Consider the following 16,380-nt stretch of genomic DNA (forward strand, 5'->3'; position numbering starts at 1 on the left):
CCTGGGTGGCTCAGTGGGTTAAAGCCTCTGCCTTCGGCTCAGGTCATGATCTCAGGGTCCTGGGATCGAGTCCCTCATCAGGCTTTCTGCTCAGCAGGGAGCCTGCTTCCTCCTCTTTCTCTGCCTGCCTCTCTGCCTGCTTGTGATCTCTCTCTCTGTCAAATAAATAAAATCTTAAAAAAAAAAATCTAGAAATGCTTAAAAAATAAAATGAATGATATTATAATTCTGTAGTACATAATCAGTACTGGGATTTTGATGTTTACCCTTCCTAATATTTTATGAAGTTGAAAAGACTGGTATGTCACCTATAGTCAGAAAGGCTCACAGGATTAGTCCATATAATGGAGAGTATCTTTACTTGTGCCTAGTTCCTATGATAAGCTGCATGAGTAGTCATCTATCTATAGGGTGTGTAAAACAACAATTTTCAAAGTGCCATTGTTTATACAAATCACACCCATCTACCCAAAGCTGGAAATAAGATCAGTGGATAAATTCTATAGATTGGCAGGCTTTATCCATCTGAAGACTATTTTACTTATAGTTATTTACAGGGGGACTGCATTGAAAGGGAATGGGGGACTTTGTTGAATGGAAGTGGGCATCTTGGGGCTGAAATATTTAAGAGGATGGTTATTTGGGCAGGATAAGGCTGGACTCAACAACTGCTAAAGCCCTTTCTGATAATCAGTTTCTATAATTTTAAGAAAGTGATGAATCAGCACATTTTTTGAACAGTGTTTGAAGTTTAGAAATATTTGAAGAAGTTGGGGAACCTGGCCTGTCATCCAGGGCCTTTATTATTTTTAGAGATATTCATATGAAATTAAGATTCTTTTTTTTTTTTTAAAGATTTTATTTATTTATTTGACAGAGAGAAATCACAAGTAGTCAGAGAGGCAGGCAGAGAGAGAGAGAGGGAAGCAGGCTCCCTGCTGAGCAGAGAGCCCGATGCGGGACTCGATCCCAGGACCCTGAGATCATGACCTGAGCTGAAGGCAGCGGCTTAACCCACTGAGCCACCCAGGCGCCCCCTGAAATTAAGATTCTTGATACTGTAAGACAGTTTGGTGCTGTCACCGAAGCGGTAGCTTTAGCAGACAAGGTATTTGGTAGAACTTTTCAGAAGATCTTGAGTTACTCTATTCTGGTTGTTGTAGAGGTTTTTATGGGAAGGGTAGCTCTCTTTCTTTCAGTAATGTTTGTGGCAGGATAATTCACCTGGAAGACGTTTTCCTTTTACAAAGATCCCTCATGTTTCTTCTTCTTCTTTTTCTTCTTCTTCTTCCTTCTTCCTTCTTGCTTCTTGCTTCTTGCTTCTTCCGATGTTGACATGTTCTTCATTTACCTTGATTTACTAACATTTTCTAATTTTCAGGACTGTTTGGCAGTCTGCTACTATAGAGGATTTCTGAAGACATGAGGAAGTTTTTCTCAAATATTTGACTCAGGACACTAGCTCTAAGATCAGAATCAGCACCTTAGTACAGATTGCATTCTCTGCTTCAAAATGCCGTGTACATCCTATGCATTCTGTTGGGTTATTTAGCCTAACACATATCCTCCTGTATGGACACATTTTTCATAGTCTTGGGGTCTAGTCTTAGAAATAACACTTATTTGTGTGATCCTTGGCATTGTTCTTCCAGCTGTCATCATTTCTCCATTAATTGAATTATGTGTTAATTGTGATCTAAAGGGACCAACAGTTGACCGTTTGTCTGAGTGTACTACCTACTTAGACTATAGTGTAGGATTTCTAGATATTCTAAGTTTCTACCAGCTTCTGTCCATTATAATGCATACAATGTATCTGAAATTTGGGTGATGGAAGCAGAAACCCTTTACTGTTATTTCACTTTATTTTTAAGATTTATTTATTTATTTTAGAGAGTGAGCAAGAGAAGGGCAGGGGGAGAGGAGCAGACTCCCCGCTGAGTGGGGAGACCGGCACAGGCCCGATCTCAGAATCTCTGAGATCATGACATGAGCCGAAATCAAGAGTCCTACACTTTACTGACTGAACCATCATGCACCCCCCTCCGCCTTTACTGTCATTTTGAGTAATGTGGGTAGCCATGCTCCTACTCAGCCTTTTTTCAGGTGAGCTGGAAGGTGAGGATGGCTCACACCTGCAAAAATTACAGTATTTTATTGTACATCATTATTTATATAAGTCATCATTTTTCTTCAAGCCCTCATTTCCACAGGTATTTATTTGAAAATAATCATCTCAGGCATTGCGATAAATGTTGGAGAGAAAATGATCCATAATATTTTTCCTGCCTTGCAGGATCTTGAACGTATACTGGGGAAACAGATGGGTAAGATAATTATGATTAGTGCCATAGTACTGTATTTACTGTATGCTGTGAAATCACTGCAGGGGAGAGGGGGAAGCCTAGGTGGATCTACTGGGTGTATGAGAGTCAGTTGTGATGGTTTTGGTTTTATTCTGTATGATTGGATAAATAGAGAAATGACTTTTGAATGAGGGTTTTGAAAGTTGATTATGAATTTTTTAGACAGTGGAGAGGTGCCTCAGGCAGACACACACACAATCTGTGTTATGACTAAGCTTGCCTTCAGACTTGCTAAACTTTCCCATTCTTGGTGTTCCATACCCACACCAACCAACTAAAACATAAACCCAAACTAATAATCATTAAAAATCCCCAAACGGTTGAAAGGTTGGTTAATAGTACTTGATTCAATCATTTGTACAAAATGTGGATAAAAGTCTTTGTCTTTCATAAAGCAATTACAGAAATCTATGTGCACTCTGCAGGTTAGTAAGAGGGGCAGTTATACTAAGGATAAATATTACAGAAAAGTGTACCTGCCTTAATTATATCATGGGTCTCTTCTCAGAAAGATCCTCTGTCTTCCAGACAGATGGAATTACCATAGTATATGGGATAGGACAGGAGATTTGGAGACTTGGTAGGAAAAGTAGTTCTGCCATAGGCTACTTTGACTAGGAACAAAGTAAATGAGGACAGAACACCAGTGTCATTTACTAGTTTTTCAGTAGTCAAAATTAGGTGCCACGAACCTCCTTCTGTCATATCGTACTTAGATTTTGTTAATTTCAATAGGTTGGACATCTAGGGACACTAAAAATCAGAAAGAACAAAGGTTTCAGTTACCCTCTATTCGCTAGTAAATTAATTGCTTAAACATCACCGAGATTTTATTCTCATTGTTTTAACCTTCTGCCTGAAATATAGACTCATTATTTCTCCACAGGAGTTCTTTGAGCAGAAATATTTAGGGTCAGAGGAACTTGGTTTGGTTTCCAGTTCTTTTGTTTATTTGTTGGGCTATCTTAGTCAAGTTGCTTTATTTCTCTGAGCCTTAAGTTTCCCCATAAATGAAATGAGAACACTGATAAAGCCTTTACCTTCAAGTGGTTAGGAGGAATAAATGTGAAAGTACATTGTCATGAACAGAGTGCTCCATAGCATCAACTGTGGCTGCTTGTTGTTACCAAACTTTTCAAGACAAAATGTGTGTCTGGGATATCGTCATTCATAGAAGCTGTTTTTATGTGTACAGAACAAAGGAAAGTAAGTATCATCCCTGCTTTCAGTGTAATGAGTATGTATTCCATCTGTTGCTAATAGCATTTACGCAAAAATAACTCACAAGCTGTACCAGAACATAAAAGGCAATCCAGACACAGTTGAAAGAAGTAGTTTCTAGTGAATGTATTATTAACCCAGGCATTTCTGTGTGGGTGGGAGCTTGTAAAGATTGACTCACTGGAATTGTATTTTCAGAAAGTTTTGGGATTTGGGTAAAAGGACAGAAGGGAAATGACTTCTTCACTCTTTCTCTGGTTTGTAAGAGTTAATTGGCCTCTTCACTGAGAATGCCTACCCCTTTTGCCCTTAAGAATTTTAATCTTCCTTTGAAATTTGTTTTGTATTTTAGCTACTTTAAGGTTCCTTGATACTTCTGCCTGAGTCACTGTCATTCCTTATACTTACCTCCAATTCATAATAAGCATAACTCCTCCATATTTATGGCCTTAAAGAATATTCAATAGGTCTTTATAACATTTATTAAATTATATTATGTTTATGTACTTTTTGTCATCTCCACCTTCTTGATAGCTTGGAGATGATTTACTTATCCTAAAAGAGAACTCAGCAAATGTTTGTTGAATGAGTATGTTTACTAGATACATTTATTTATTTAGGGAGATTCATGAATGAATGAAAATCTCTTCAAGGAAAATGGATGAGGGGGAGTGTGTGTGTGTGTGTGTGTGTGTGTGTGTATTTATATATGTAAAAATCCCACATATTTCTGAGATTTGCTTGGCTTAATGTAAACTAATTCGTTGTATACTTACATGTATGTATCTGGATTAAAAGAATCACTAAGGCTATTTTTTTTTTTTAATGGGAATGGGAAAGATTTCTAGTTTTTTTTTTTTTTTATTACTCTTTTTTTTTTTAATTCAATTTAGTTAGCATACAATGTATTATTAGCTTCAGAGGTAGAATTTAGTGATTTCAGTCGCATACAACATCCAGTGCTCATTCCATCCCTTGCCTTCCTTTTTTTTTTTTTTTTTTTTTTTTTAATTTTTATTTTTTATAAACATATATTTTTATCCCCAGGGGTACAGGTCTGTGAATCACCAGGTTTACACACTTCACAACACTCACCAAAGCACATACCCTCCCCAATGTCCATAATCCTAGTTTTTATTTGAAAATTTGGAATTTGAAAATTTTACAAGTCTCTGTGATGCTCTCACAACAAGCTGTTGTGTTTTTTTACTTTGTTGACCAGTGTTTCTTCATTTTTTTTTTTTTTTCTGTTAATATCTCTTGAAGTGTTACTGCATGCTACATCCAGTGCTAATTTTGTGGAAGGTGCAAAGATTAGTCCCACAAGGTCCCTCCCCTGAAGAGTTTGCAGCTGGTCAGGGAGGCAGCTGTGTATTTGAGTTGAGGGATAAATGTGTTTCTTTCTGTTGGTCCACTTCAGAAGCAAGGAGGCAGAGTTACATGGTTATTAGTTTTCAAACGAGACTTAGTTACGATGCCCTAATTGTGGGGAAAATGTTTCGGGTTAGAGAGAAGAGGCCGGAGGACCATTTAAGTATGAGTAGGAATGAAGGGGAGTGATGGTGTTGCTTTACTGGCAAGATCAGCATGAAATTTGGATGAGTGAAAGTGAACATAGGAGGGAGGAAGTTTGAGAAGTGGGAGGGTAAGAGTTCAAGGCCAAGTTGTACATCTTAAATATGCCTGCAGGGGGAAGGTAGTGTGGTGAATTTATGCTGTTTACCCTCAGTACATGTATACTATTTTCTTCAAAGTACATTAATGAAGGAGCAAAGATCTAGGCTCTGAACTTGTCCTGGCTGTGAAATTTTTCTGTAATTGCCCATCTGATTACTGATTTACAAAGGTGGCTAGATGTGTGGTTGTTTTCCAGCTTGTAGTAGAATTATGGTGCAGAGAATACAGAGGCACATCTTGGAAGGAACCAGAGTGGATGCAGAAGAAACTGTACTGAACACACAATACTTGGTATAAATGAGATTGTATACTTGGAAGTTTTTAGCAAACTCTGAAGTGCTAAGTCATTGTATTGACAGGACAATTCTGTGTATATGTGTGTGTGCACTTCCTTGTAGTCTTTGAAGATCTTCTAGATTCTCTTCTAACTCAAGCCATAACCCATATATGCTGTAAGAAGATTTAGGATCAAATCATAATGACTGAATAGACTTTGTACTTTTTGTTTAAATATCAAGAAATCATTGAGAAGAGTCATTGTTACAGTAACCAGTAATTCATAAACCCCTTGTACCTGTTATGTCGGTGTGTCTCCATGTTTATGATTTAGCAGTATATGCTGTTGATGGAATTAAAGATCTAGATTTTTTTTTTTAAGATTTTATTTATTTATTTGACAGACAGATACCACAAGTAGGCAGAGGCAGGCAGAGAGAGAGAGGAGAAAGCAGGCTCCCCGCAGAGCAGAGAGCCCTATGTGGGGCTCGATTCCAGGAACCTGGGATCCCGACCTGAGCTGAAGGCAGAGGCTTTAACCCACTGAGCCACCCAGGCGCCCCAAAGATCTAGATTTTTTTAAAGTTTGTATTTAATTATAGAATTTAAAATGTAATACATAAAAAATTACAAAAAGCAAAAGAAATACAGAAACCGACAACCTATTGTTCAAATTGAATGGATGTTAATATTTGCCTTAATTTGCTCTAGTCTTCTCTGTTTTGTTCATAAAGCAATAGAACTCCATCTGATATAGTAGAGATACTTCTGCCTTTGCCTCTCTCTGTAGGTGACCATGATTCTAAATTTAGTATGTGGAAAATGTATATTTTTATTACAGGGGTTTATATCCATAAACATTATGTTTTTACTGTTGCACTGACTAAAAGAAAAAATGTGAAATTATTTCAGTTCTTCACGTGGTTATCCCCATGGAAAACTGTAATAATTTTATAATTTATAATTTTATTCAGCATGACATTAAAAATATATAAAATATATTGTTTGATATAACTTTCTGCCCTGCTCACATAAATTAAAGTGGCTTTTAAGTTTTTTTGACCGTAACCTACAGAATGACACGTTTTACATTATGACTTAATGCATATCATGTCTATATAATGTATCTGTGTGTGTGTATGTGTGTGTTATGTGTGTAAAACTGAAAAAGTTTCTCTATACCATAGTTTCCCTTACTCTGTATGCTATTATACTCTATTTTCTAGCATATTCATTTTTAAATGCTTGTTTTAGACTTAGTAAATTGTTTTATGACCTAATAATAAGTTGCCATCCTTGATATGAAAAATAATAAACTTAATAATTAATCTAATCTTAATCTAAAATTAATTCTGATTCTATATACTAAAATTAATTTAGTATATAGACATAAACTTTCATAGTATGATAAAAGCACTTCAGATAATAAGGCAGCATATTAAAATAGCATTCTTTTGCACAGGATTTGATTACATTCATTTGGCTGATTCTGAATATTTGTTTTCTGTGAACTAAATCATGCATGTTTTGGGCAGTTAATCAATTAATATTAATTAGCTAAGCATTTTAGGGACTGCGTTTATTAGTCAGTGTTGAATATCTCCTTTGGTCTGTTCCAGCCTCCCGGTTTGTCTGAAGTCCAGGAGGGCTGTCATAGTGTCAGGAAAGGAAAGAGCTCTTGCTGGCACAGTCACTGACTTCTCGCCTTGTCACCAACAAATTGCATATGGCCTTAATAAGTCCTTTGTTCCCTCTGACCTTCATTTTCCTCACCTATTAATTGAAAGGGTTAACTAGCTCATTTTGAAAGCACTTTCATTCTGTGAAACACAGACTAGGATCTGGGCCACAGTTAGAATTTGCTGAGACTATATCTGATGTGAAAGAACAGGACTTTGTACTGGAAATTAATAGTTTGGCAGTTGCGTTTGAACAAGGGGTAAGCAGCTCATATGTAGCTTAAGTGGTTCTGAGATAGAAATGATTTATAAAACCATTTTGGAGTAACCTTAATGTCCAGGACCTATCTCCTTTTTTTATTGCATTATTTCTCAGGGACAGAGCTACGTGAATGTGTATGTCAGCATATGTAAGTGCTAAGAATGGCAAAGACGTATTACTTTATTTTTTGTCCTCATAGGCAAATCCAAAGCTGCAGAAAGAAATCTATAGCTTCTGGTATTCCTCTGGTAGTTTTCTGAGTCCTACATATTGTAGTAGTTTATGGCTGTGAGGAATTTTCCTTTTTCATGTGAGTTGTGTGTTTGGAATAGAGTAAGAAGGTATCACCTAAACTACTGCCCTTCAAATAGACAAATAAAAAGCACATTTCATGATAAGAGTCCTTCATAAGTATTGTTTTATGTATATGCTTATGTTAGGAAACAGGAGTTTGAATTGCAGTTTGGGGTAGAATGGACCTTGGAGACAGACCATCTCTTCCTGTTTGCTTCTACAAAGATAGGCCAGTGAATGCTCCCGCCTGGATCTCCAAATCAAGACAACATTAGGGGTAGATTTCTGTATCCCCTAAAGTTCCCATTTTCTTTTGGTGTACAGATCCATTCTAGGAAGCTCTACATTTAGAGAGATCTAGGGAACCAGTTCTAACTCATGTCTGAGGGTATGGACCCTTTAAAGAATGTGATTATCCTTGACTTAGAGATCTGTTTCTACCCGAGGGACTAATACAGATATGTTTTTTCCTTTGGGAACCAGGATGTCAGTCTCTGGGAGAGGATCCCCTCAACCCCAGATGACTGTTGCAAAGGCTAGATTGCTCTTAACTTCTCTGACCATGCGAGAACTCAGTTTTCTCTCAGCTGCAGTACTCAGAACGTTCTTGACTCTTGTATTGTGGTAACAGTTCTTGCCCTCTCTTAATAGATGTGGATTAGAATATCTGGACCTCTGGGTTCTGATTCTGTGGTTAGTATAGTTAGGCCAGGGACCAGAGCTAACCATTATTTTGTGACACCCTGTGCTTGGCACTGAGCAGGTACTATGTGGATTTTTGTGAATGAAGACTTGATACTAACTAGTCACTCTTTTGCATTGCATGATATAAACTTGATCATCCTAAAATATTTGAATTAATTTTTGAAGTAAACACGGTTCTTTTTTTAAGATATATTAAAATATTACCAATGCGTCTTGTTTGCTTTTCTTCCTTCATCCTCTGCAGTGTGCCGAGACTTTGCTGTCTTAGAGGACCACACCCTGGCCCACAGCCTGCAGGAACAAGAAAGTGAGTAATGGCCTCATTCTGTTCTTCTGTCTGCTTTTTTAGTGGTAGCTTGAGGCAGGTTTCTTAGGGTGAGGCAGGAGAGAACAGAGTCACCAGGCCACACTGCCTTTCCATCTTGAGGAATTTATCTAGGCAAATGTCACTGGTGGAGAGTGAAGTTCTGGGTATTTTGAAGCGTGACAGCTACCAGGGAGGAGAAGACTGTTGGTTATGTGGGAGTAGAGGGACTTGAACCTTTTCTTTTACCTTAATGTTACTGGAGAGAGACACTATCTGGCATCTGTTCCTTCCCCTAGAATAGGGGCCTAAACATCTTTCCAGGCACTGGCAATATCTAGATTGTGAATTTTTCTTAATATTTATGTAGCGGAGAGAGTCAATTATCCTATGGTTTCACTTACTTGTGGAACATAAGGTATTACACAGAGGAAATTAGGAGAAGGAGAGGAGAAGTGAGTTGGGGGAAATTGGAGGGGGAGACAAACCATGAGAGACTCTGGACTATGAGAAACAGACTGAGGGTTTTGGAGGGAAGGGGAGTAGGGGGTTGGGTGAGCCTGGTGGTGGGTATTAAGGAGGGCATGTATTGGGGGGGGCACCTGGGTGGCTCAGTGGGTTAAGCCTCTGCATTCGGCTCAGGTCATGATCTCGGGGTCCTGGGATCGAGCCTGGCATCGGGCTCTCTGCTGAGCACAGAGCCTGCTTCCCCCACTCTCTCTGCCTCCCTCTCTACCTACTTGTGATCTCTCTCTGTCAAATAAACAAATATAATCTCAAAAAAAAAAAAAAAGGGCATGTATTGCTTGGAGCATTGGGTGAGGTGCGTAAACAATGGATTTTGGAACACACACAAAAAATAAAATTAAATTAAAAAAATTATGTATCTATAGAAGCTAGATCTAAGTTATCTGTGTTGTACTACAGTATGTAATTTGAGAATCATTTACATGTCAATATAAAAATTAAGTATTGAAAAATGTAGTTTATAAAGAGAGTATCAACTGGTGGAGCAGAAGGAGCCTTGGCCTTGGCCTTAGAGTATGTGTGGAAGTCCTGGTACTACGACTGTTTCACCATTTGACCAAAGGCAAATTACTTAACCTTTGTGGTCCTCACTTTACTTAATGGAAAGATGAGAAGAGGAATTCTTCTTTCCCTGTTATATAGCATTATTGAGAGCATACAGTGAAGTTGTGGATGTGAAGCTCTTTTTTTTTTTTTATAAATGAAGTTTTTTTTTTTTTAGATTTTATTTATTTATTTGGCAGAGAGATAGAGAGCACAAATAGGCAGAGCAGCAAGCAGAAGGAGAAGCAGCCTCTCCCCTGAGCAGGGAGCCTGATTCGGGACTTGATCCCAGGACCCTGGGATCAAGACCTGAGCTGAAGGCAGCCACTTAACTGTCTGAGCCACCCAGGCGCCCTGTGAAGCTCTTTTTAATGCAAAAGCTCTTCTTAAATTATTCTGAGGCATAGTATTAATAAGCCAAAAAAAATGACATTGTCATTCCTCTCTTCAATCTTTCTGTCCAGTCGAGCATCATTTGGCATCGAACATTCAGCGGAACCGCTTGGTCCAACATGATCTCCAGGTGGCTAAGCAGCTTCAGGAGGAAGATCTGAAAGCTCAGGCTCAGCTCCAGAAGCGCTACAAAGACCTGTGAGGATTTGGGGGATGGGAGGGAGTCATGCTGGGAGTGGTTTTCTCTGTGGAGTTAGCAACCAGCACAGGGAAGAAGACTGGGTCTATCCCTCTTATGCCTTTCACTATTAGATTATAAATCCTGTAGTGGCTATCTCATAGTTTTCTTTGATTTGAAAATGTTTGTTCATTGTTGGAACTCTTTCTTGGTTTTGGGACATGTGACTTCTGGTATGAACTCTTAACACTTGTAACTGTATGACTTCGAGGCATTTGGCCCACCTCTCTGAGTGTATATCCCTTCCCTATAGCATATGGAACATAATCTCTGTCCCTAAACATAATCTGAACATAATCTGAACATAATCTCTGTCCCTGAACATAATCTGAACATAATCTCTGTCCCAGGTTGTTTGGGGGAGTCCAGTGAAATACTGGCTATCGAAGAACTTCAGGAATTATTTGGATTCCTTTACTCTTTTTTCTCGTGATGTTTGCTGCTCTTATTTTCCTTAAACCTCGTCCTTTTCAGAGAGAGGGAGAATCTTCTGGAAAGCTCTGAATTATACCCTTAGTTCTTTTTATAACTTCTGCATCTAACAAAAGTTCTTTCTCAGTCTCCTCCTTTAAGAGTTATATAAATGTAAAGATCACATCTAGAATCTCTTCCAGCACAAGCTCACAGAGTGCATTTCTTGTCAGTGGCCCCTAACCCTAAATCGCAAATGGTGGGTTTTACTGCATGGTTTTGTTTTGAGGAGGAAAGGTTAAGGAAGAAGTGAAGGGACCTTTAATTTACTGTAGTTCATGTTCAAAGAAACAGGAAAACCCATCAATTTTGCCATTTTGAGGAATGGTTTATCGTTTTGTTCTAATACTCGTAGAAAGAATTTTAGTCATCATTTTATTAGCTTACTTATTTTCGAAATAAACACTCTTATTGACTCTTGCTATACCTGTCACCATGAAAGGCACTGAAGACCACAGATAGGAATAAAATGTAGACACTGCCCTTAAGGGCCTCAGAATAAAACTCTGAGTATTATAAATCTACAGATAATCTGCACAAGCCCCAGGGAATTGGAGAATACATTTCATGCCTTTGAAGAGGGGAGAGACTGGGAAAACCATCCCAATTGCAGATGATACAATTAATCTGAACCTTGATGGTTAATTAGAAGTATGTAGTCATAGCTGGGGAAAATGATTCTAGCCAGAGGAAGTAAAAAGGAAGACAGGAGGTCAAAGAACTTGGAATCTCATGGTAGCTGCACGATGTTCAGTCCTGCTGGACTGCAGAGTGTGAGTAAGAGCCTGGGTAGGGGATGAGGCCAGAAAAGTAGTCAAAAGTTGGACCAAAAGGTTACTTAAGTTATATTTTTAGGAATTTAGATTTTATATTATAAACAACAGATAACCTGTTGGGGTTTTTATTTTGGGGCCTTCTCTGGGTGCTGCTAGGTTGGTGAAGAATTGTGGAGGCAACTGTTAAGCAGTGGTCAAATGAAGAGATGACAGGGCTTGATTTGAGGCAATGGAATTAGATTTGACAGGCGCTTGGGTGGCTCTGTCAGTTAAGCGACCAACTCTTGATTTCAGCTAAAGCCCTGATCCTAGGGGCAGGAGATTGAGCCCTGCATTGAGCTCTGTGCTTAGGGCAGAGTCTGGGACTATCTCTTCCTCTGCCCATCCCCCCTGCTCTCTCACTCACTCTCTAAAATAAATAATTCTTAAAAAAAAAAAAAAAAGAGAGAGACTTGAGATGTGTGGAGGTTCAGGGTGACAACCAGAGGGAAGATCAGACCCAGAGCTAGAATAATATTCTAGAGTTCTCATTTATTGCCCTTTACAGGATTCACAGTGCTTTACTCTGAAGGGCAGTTCTGAGGCTGATGCAGAGGTTTAAGATCCTAAGTTAGGGTAATAATAGTGAGTATAAAGAGATTATTCAGAGATTATCAAGATAAAACACTAAATATAAATGAGGATTCAGACAGTGATGGATTATAGGTCTTAAATTAGAGGAGAGCCAGGTGTTATATTTCTGCCTGGGACTTCGGGATTTTGGAGGTATTCCTAACTGAAATAAGTAAGTTAGAAAGGACGTTTTTCTGATTTTCACACCCTGGTAATTTTGACATTGCACATCAGTGGATGGATGAAATGCTGTAAATATTAATGAATTGGAACATCTCACTCCATCTGCATCCTGGGGTCCCTGTCCAATGTCAGGTTTGGTGGTTGTTGACTACTCCTTTCCCACTTGATTTTTCTTCTTGGGATTCTGTATAATTGGCTGGATCTGGTCCTTTATGGAAGTAGGATTTGAAGTTACTAGGCTCAGCTTAAGCCTCACTTCTTTATATATTTTTAAGTTATTTTTAAAAAATTATTTAAATTCACTTTAGTTAACATATAGTGTATTAGTTTCAGCGGCAGAATTTAGTGAATCATCAATTATATATAACACCCAGGGCTCATCACATCAGGTGCCTTCCTTAATGTCCATCACCTAGTTACCTCATTCCCCCCAACCAGCTCCCCTCTAGCAACCTTCAATTTGTTTCATATAGTTAAAAGTCCCTTATGGTTTGCCTTCCTTTTTGTTTTTGTCTTATTTTTTCTTCTCTTCCCCTATATTCATCTGTTTTGTTTCTTAAGTTCGACATATGAGTGATTTCCTGTGGTATTTGTCTTTCTCTGATTGACTTATTTAGCTTAGCATAATACCTTCTAGTTCCATCCAAGTCATTGCAAATGGCAAGATTTCATTCTTTTTAATTACTGAGTAGTCTTCCTGTGCCTTTGTGTGTGTGTGTGTGTGTGTCTGTGTGAGTGTGTGAGTGTGTTATGTGTACACCACATCTTCTTTATCCATTCTTCTGACAGTGGACATCTGGGCTCTTTCCATATTTTGGCTGTTGTCCATATTAGGAGGTACATCTGTGTCACTTGGTACCTTTAACATTTGATTTGGCCTTGTCTTCTTTGCTGAGCTTCTGCTTTCTTCCCATCTGTTATCATCTGCATATAATTAATAGTTGCTAACTTCTGTACAGATTTTACATGAGTTTGGGAGATCCTAGTAGAGAAATCTTTGAAAACTAAGACCATGATTTTATATATGATCCTTAATTATTAGAAGTGAGTAAATGAAAAGACGATATATAAATAAAAATTGTTCTGAGTAGGTTTTTATTTCTTTTCAGTTCTTTGATTTGAGTGGTTAAGAATCCTAAAATATTAGACCTATAAGATGAAGTCATTAAGTCCAAATACTTTTATAGCTGATAAATTGCCATGAGAAGATATGTTTCTCTTCCCTCTGTTTCTGTCTTGTATGTGCACACCACATGTGTACAAACCTGCATCTGTGCACACATCTTCCTCCTACAGCTATTTCCAGGTATGTTGAAAGTGACCCATTTCCATATAGAATAGTCAGAATAATTTTTATCCTCTGTTTCGTCAGAAGAGAGTATATGGATTTTAATTCCTCAATGGCAGCAGGATTATTGCCCTCTGTAACACTTTTGAATTAGAAAATGCTATTTGTTAAACACAGAGTATACCACCAAGGCTGAGACTCACTGAGTGTGTGTTTTTTTTTTTTTTTTTTTTAAAGTAGACTCCATACCCAGCATGGACTCCAATGCAGGGCTTGAACTCAGGACCCTGAGATCAAGACCTGAGTTGAGATCAGGAGTCAGACACTTAACCAACTAAGCCACCAAGGCTCCCCTACTGAATATTTTAAGTTTACTTGGCAGGGGACAATGAAAGGATATATTTGTTTAGGAAAAAAACTGTACCCATGAGTCACAAATATAAGTTTATTCCAGCATCTTTTTAAATAGTAAACTCTATGCATGTTTCTGGTCTTTATTCCTCACAACACTTTTGTATAAAGGTTGGTGTCCAGAGCCATCACATTCAGGAGTTTTGAGCTGTCCATTTACTTTTCTTGAAACCTAAAGCCAGATGACATGTACACTTGTACCCACCTCTGAGAGATTAAAGCCTCATTTTGTGTTTGAACTGCTAGTTTATAGGTGCTGTTTTAAAGGATCTGTTTCTCCCACCAAAGTCATTCTCTTGTTTCTTTCACCAAAAAGTATTGTGACTCTCTGAGTGCAGAGTAAAGATTTCCTCATGTTTGTATCCGCAGTGTTGAGCATAGGCCCTGGACCATAGCAGGTGTTATTTAAATCTTTGTTGAATGCATGAATACCCAAACAAAATCCGTGCTGGCCATGGTATTACATTTTATTTTCTTAGGGGCCTGAGTATTAAGGAAACTGGCATCAGCCAAAGAGGTGTCTATTGGGAACTGAAGCAGGGTAGGAATTTTAAGTATTAGTGAAACTGAAAAATACATCTAATTTAAAAATTTATAGAAATAATTTTAAAGTCATACCAGTACCCCAGGTGATTACAGTGACATTTAGTGAGCTATCTCCCAAGTTTTTTCTATGTGTTCCATATCTGTATTTGGATATTTGTGGACATTAATCTCAGTCTTTGTCTCCTTTACATGTTCTTGAGAAAACCTGCTTCTCTGTTGGGTGGCCCCAGTATGGTGAGGTGATTTAGGAATGTAGAAAAAGCATGGGACTTTCCATTGTAGTGTCTGAGCACTGGATTCTTATTCTGCCACTTATTTTCTCTGATCTTAGAGAAATGGTTTCACTATTCTGGGCCCTGCCTTTTTTGTCTGTAAAATGTGGTGATATCAACCTCTTTCATCACTCTCGTGAGGTTTAAGTAAAATAAAAAGTGTGCATGGGCTCAAAGTGAGTATTAATAAATTATGTTATTTTTAGGAAAAATCATGCCTTAGTTTCTTTATTCATACTGTTTTCACCTTTGTTTTTTAGTGAACAGCAAGACTGTGAAATTGCTCAGGAAATCCAGGAGAAGCTGGCTATCGAGGCAGAGAGACGACGCATTCAGGAGAAGAAGGATGAGGTACAACTTAGATAACGCCCCTCCACCCCAGTGCAGAGGAAGGGCTGCTTTCAGTATTCACAGGCCCAGGGTAGGGTTGCTGGATGGGCAGCAGAGCTCTCGTCTTTGGGGTGCATAGTCCACGTATTCCCTTCCATAGACCACTGTTTATTACCCCTTGATAACCCAGTGAAATTTTAAAAAATGATGATAATTCAACCTAAGGTATGGATTAGTTTCCTAGGACTGCTTTAACAAATTACCAAAAACTTGATGGCTTGAGGCAGCAGGAATATTTTCTCTCAAAGTTCTAGAGGCCAGAAATCTGAAATCAGGGTTTTGGTGGGGCCCTGCTACCTTCTGGGAAAGATGCGTCTTTGCCTCTTCCTAGCTTCTGGTGGCTCCTGACCATCACTGGCATTCCTTGACATGTCACTGCATCCCTTTAGTCTCTGCCTCTATTGTCACATAGCCTTCCTTGTATCTTTGTGTCCTCTTGTTTTCTTATAAGGGGACCAGTCATTGGATTGAGGACCTGCCCTAGTCTAGTATGATCTTCTCTTAACTAATTACATCTGTGAAGACCATTTTCCTGAATAAGGTCCTATTCTGAGGTTCTTGGTAAGAATGAATTTGTGGGGACATTATTCGACCCAGTACAGGCTCTATATCTATGGGCTATTCTTATAGTCTTGAGAGAGAGAGAGAGAAAGAGAAAGAGAGAAAGCAGATCCGAGTGCAGGCTGAACATGAGTCAGGGGTGTCATTGTGAGAATCTGGGAGCCACTGTTACTGTCACTCTACGTCATTCATGGCTTCACCCTCCTATGAGTGCTGCCTCAAACAACCAACCCATCCTTTTGAGTCTGTAGGTATTTTTAAATTGTATTGTTTTCCAGCTGAAAAATGACTAAAAGTAGCAATAGCGTTTTGTTGGTAAGAAGTCTTAAATTTGCAGTTAATGGTTACTTGACTTTGTGTTGGACTTTTAGCATTTCTTACAGA

General features: G+C 38.5%; 1 protein-coding gene across 2 annotated transcripts in view; it reads left to right on the top strand.

Moving 5' to 3' along the window:
* The window catches only part of CCDC50 (coiled-coil domain containing 50), a 70,389-nt gene that overhangs the window by 18,610 nt on the left and 35,399 nt on the right, over positions 1-16,380 (top strand). For both annotated transcript variants that reach the window (XM_004745268.3, XM_004745269.3), the window contains exons 2-4: positions 8,725-8,787; positions 10,320-10,446; positions 15,306-15,396. In XM_004745268.3, the coding sequence (XP_004745325.1) occupies positions 8,725-8,787; positions 10,320-10,446; positions 15,306-15,396 (281 nt within the window). The remainder of the gene's footprint in view (positions 1-8,724; positions 8,788-10,319; positions 10,447-15,305; positions 15,397-16,380) is intronic.

This window comes from Mustela putorius, unplaced genomic scaffold (assembly GCF_011764305.1).
Source record: "Mustela putorius furo isolate JIRA1106 unplaced genomic scaffold, ASM1176430v1.1 tig00003834_pilon_pilon_pilon, whole genome shotgun sequence".
NCBI classification, from domain to species: Eukaryota; Metazoa; Chordata; class Mammalia; order Carnivora; family Mustelidae; genus Mustela; species Mustela putorius.